Consider the following 3,564-nt stretch of genomic DNA (forward strand, 5'->3'; position numbering starts at 1 on the left):
ATAAATCATTATAAAGTTTTGAATGCTGATCACTAAAAGAGACAAACTCGGGATATTAATTAAGATGTCTGGGTCATTCTACTAATCGATATTTTAAGTGTTCGTTTCCCGTGTTGAAGGGAAGTAACTTGAATAATCTTTAAAAAATCCCGGATGATGATGTGTAAAGAAGGAATATAGACGTACACGTGTACTGCTTTTCCAGACGGATTAATTACACATACTGTATTTGTTTTATATGTAAAGAGTAAAAAGGGATTTTTTTTTTTTGGTCTATTAAAGCATATAAATAAGCCTGCGCTCAATGTATTTTTTCACTTCCTAACTTGTACCTATAGTATATTCATCAATATCGAGAGAAAAAAAAAATAAAATGGCTGGAAGAAAAGGTGGAAGTGTAAGTATTGTATTTAAACAAATTTTATAAATTGCGTAGAAAGATTTTTTTTAATTTTCAAAGATTATTTTCATCTTCCTGCGATATCTTATATCAAATGAAGCGAAAAACTATCTTTTAGAAGAATTCTTTACAGCAGATGTAATGCAAAAAAAAAAAAAAAAAAAAAAAAGGTTAAGTTTTTCTGAGTCATGAAAGCTAAAAAAAAATAGATGCTAAGGGACAATAACTCATTCTCATGTACATGTATCCTCATTCAGACCAATGATGTGTGGTTAAATTCCCGGGTCATTGTAATTGACTCAACCCCTAGAGGGCCTAGATTTCGTCAGGTATGTTTTTATCATTTTGATTTTTCTAATTTTCTATATTTTTAAATTGTAAATATATTTCGTGCTTCTACGATCAACAAAGAAATGTAATATATAAACTATCGATTAAACAACGAATGTTAATGAATGACAAACACATTCATGAAAATTAACTTAATAAAAATGTAAATATGTATTTTTTTTTTTTTGTAGGTGAGGAGACGAATTAACTTCTCATCGGAGGCTGGGGATGGTGCATGCGCGACCCCAACACCTGCAGCGTCCCCCAAAAGTCCTGCAGATACGGTACATATATCTTATATTTTCATTAACAACTTTTTTTCAAAATGTGGTACTATACCTTGCATGTCTGCTGGTGTCTTTGATACTTTCTCTCGTCCGAGAATTCAGTGCAGCAGTTATCACACTTAAATAATTTATCCTTATGCTCCTTGTGGACATGTAATGTGCGATGCGATGAAAACTTAAAAGTATAGTCGCAGTAAAAGCATTTAAATTCTGCTTTGCACACTCTAACATGTCGATCATAATTGTCTTTGCGATTTAGTACCTTTTCACAAATATCGCAACGAAAACTATTTGTTTTTTCGTGTACATTTTTATAATGTCGCTTGAAAGAAGAGCTGTTACAAAACGACTTGTTACATATAGCACAAAATGTCTGCATAATTCACAGTCGTTCTTTCAAATGACGTTGAACACCTAATCACACTATGAGTACATTTTCCTCTATAGTACATCATTAGTCATACACATTCATTACATTATTTTACATGTAATCTTTGTCCGGGTTATGACTGAATTCGTCATGTTATCCGAAAGTAAACAATGACGGATCCAGGGTTGGCGCACCGAACGTGCCCCCCGTTTGAATTTTGTGTATATAAAATTTATATATGTTCATTATTAAAAAAAAAAACAACAAACAAACAAACAAGGAAAAAACATTTCTTATTTGTAAAAATGTGTAAGCTTCCGAGGGATTCGTCCCGGATCCTCATTTCATTTCCCCTGGATATTAGATATTTACCATAACATGACACTTAAATTATAACATGAATTGAAAAAAAAAAAATTCTATTAATATTATAATTATTAATATTTTATATTTTTTGGTTAACTCTCAAATTTATCATTTCAGACCATGGAGCAGGAAACGGACGTTGAGCGACGCTTGGCGTCGCTCGAAGAAAAAATGGCGTCCCTGGAGAGGGAGCTAAAAGGAAGAAGGGTGCTGCGCAAGAAGTGCAGCACATGTAATTACAGACACATTCGACTATAGTAGCCACACCAGTTCGGCGCTTACAACGAGTGACGAGATATGGGTACTAACCATGCAAACTAGAGAGACACAAAGACACTGTATCTAGTTATTACTTTAAACGAGATAAAGTGTACATATTTTCATGTGGATTGTTTTTTTTAAATTTTCTTGAAATATGAAAAGATAAAGTGAGCTTCTTATTGTGCACCGACGGGAATTTCGACAAAAAAAATGTTTTTGTATTATAATGATTAAAAAAAAATAAAGTGATGTATACTTGAATAAAATCGTTTGTTTCTTTCAATTTGATTAAATGCATTGAAGAGAAATAGAAATAAAATGATAGTTTAGTTTGGTAATTAATGAATGAGATTTAAACCAAATAAGGTGAGATATGGGATTAAAAAAAAATAATAAATGCGGATTAACTCTATTGATGTGTTGTTCCAGTAGACGATACATGTAGTGTCAGTGAATGAAAAAGAAAACACGTTAATTAACCAACAGACATTATTTACACAGATAAATCTATTAAGTTCTTTTTGTAATAAACTCAAAACTATCACTTAATTTGTTACAATGGAATTGTTGGAAAGGATGTTATTACACCTTCTCAAACTGACCACCCGTGTGGCATTTGAGTAAATCAGAGTAATAACAAACTAAACAGATTTCTTATAAAAAGCCCTGTATTAAAACTCGACCAGTACAGAACCTCACTCTCTTACGACCCCCCCCCCCCCCCCAAAAAAAATCATGAGCAGTAGAAAAAATGAACAGACCGGAGAGGTGAGGTGGGGTTGCATGTACGCCCGCTTTCCACTTACGTATTTTGAATGTAGACTCTGCTGCGAAGAGAAATGTATAAGCTATATATGCTATACATGCAAGAAGATAGCTTGTTGCATGGCGTGTTTCCAGCGTTCGAAGAAGTCCCGTGGATGTCCTCTCTGCAGGAGCAGAACAACACCTGGTAAATTATTATGATTGTTAATTGGTGTACAGTAGTGTGGCATAGATTTTCCCTTTTAAAATTTTATCATTTTTTTTTCTCTTTCAGACCCTGCTTCAATTTAAATTTCATTAAAACAACGAATGGAAGGGGGGGGGGGGGGTAGGGTTTATTCTACCTTTAATTTAAAAGTAAATTCATTACACTATATTAATATACATGTATACATATAATTTTTTTTTCTTCTCATTAACCATTGGAGCTGTCTAATATGTTTATTTTACTCTTGTTTGATCATACATAAACTTGGAATCACCTTACTACTGACACAAGAATTAATCACAACACTTTGAATTTTTAAGTGTAAAAAAAAACCAAACAAAAAAAACAAAAACACTATGATAATGACAAATTTCGTTTCTTGACTGCTAAAAACAGATTTTATTTCATATCACAACACTTTGAATTTTATACTATAAATAAATAAATATTTTTTAATTTTGTACAACTGTACACTTTCTGAAGATCTAAGGTCTTCAGTTGGATGCAGATTATGTAATTTGTTCTCTTGCTCGCCTCATGTCTTCGGCTGGCCACCTGCTATACACAAGTCTCTAGT

General features: G+C 32.6%; 1 protein-coding gene across 1 annotated transcript; it reads left to right on the top strand.

Annotated features, from left to right (window-relative positions):
- Positions 1 to 264: 264 nt before the first annotated feature.
- Positions 265 to 2,011, top strand: LOC133180379 (uncharacterized). The gene is made up of 4 exons (XM_061314921.1): positions 265 to 397; positions 658 to 729; positions 922 to 1,014; positions 1,871 to 2,011. The coding sequence occupies exons 1-4, from the start codon at positions 374 to 376 to the stop codon at positions 2,009 to 2,011; spliced, it is 330 nt and encodes a 109-aa protein (XP_061170905.1). The 5' UTR covers positions 265 to 373.
- The last annotated feature ends 1,553 nt before the right edge of the window (positions 2,012 to 3,564 follow it).

This window comes from Saccostrea echinata, unplaced genomic scaffold, assembly GCF_033153115.1.
Source record: "Saccostrea echinata isolate AGI-Se365-2 ecotype Australia unplaced genomic scaffold, CSIRO_AGI_Sech_v1 ptg000006l, whole genome shotgun sequence".
Taxonomy (NCBI): Eukaryota; Metazoa; Mollusca; class Bivalvia; order Ostreida; family Ostreidae; genus Saccostrea; species Saccostrea echinata.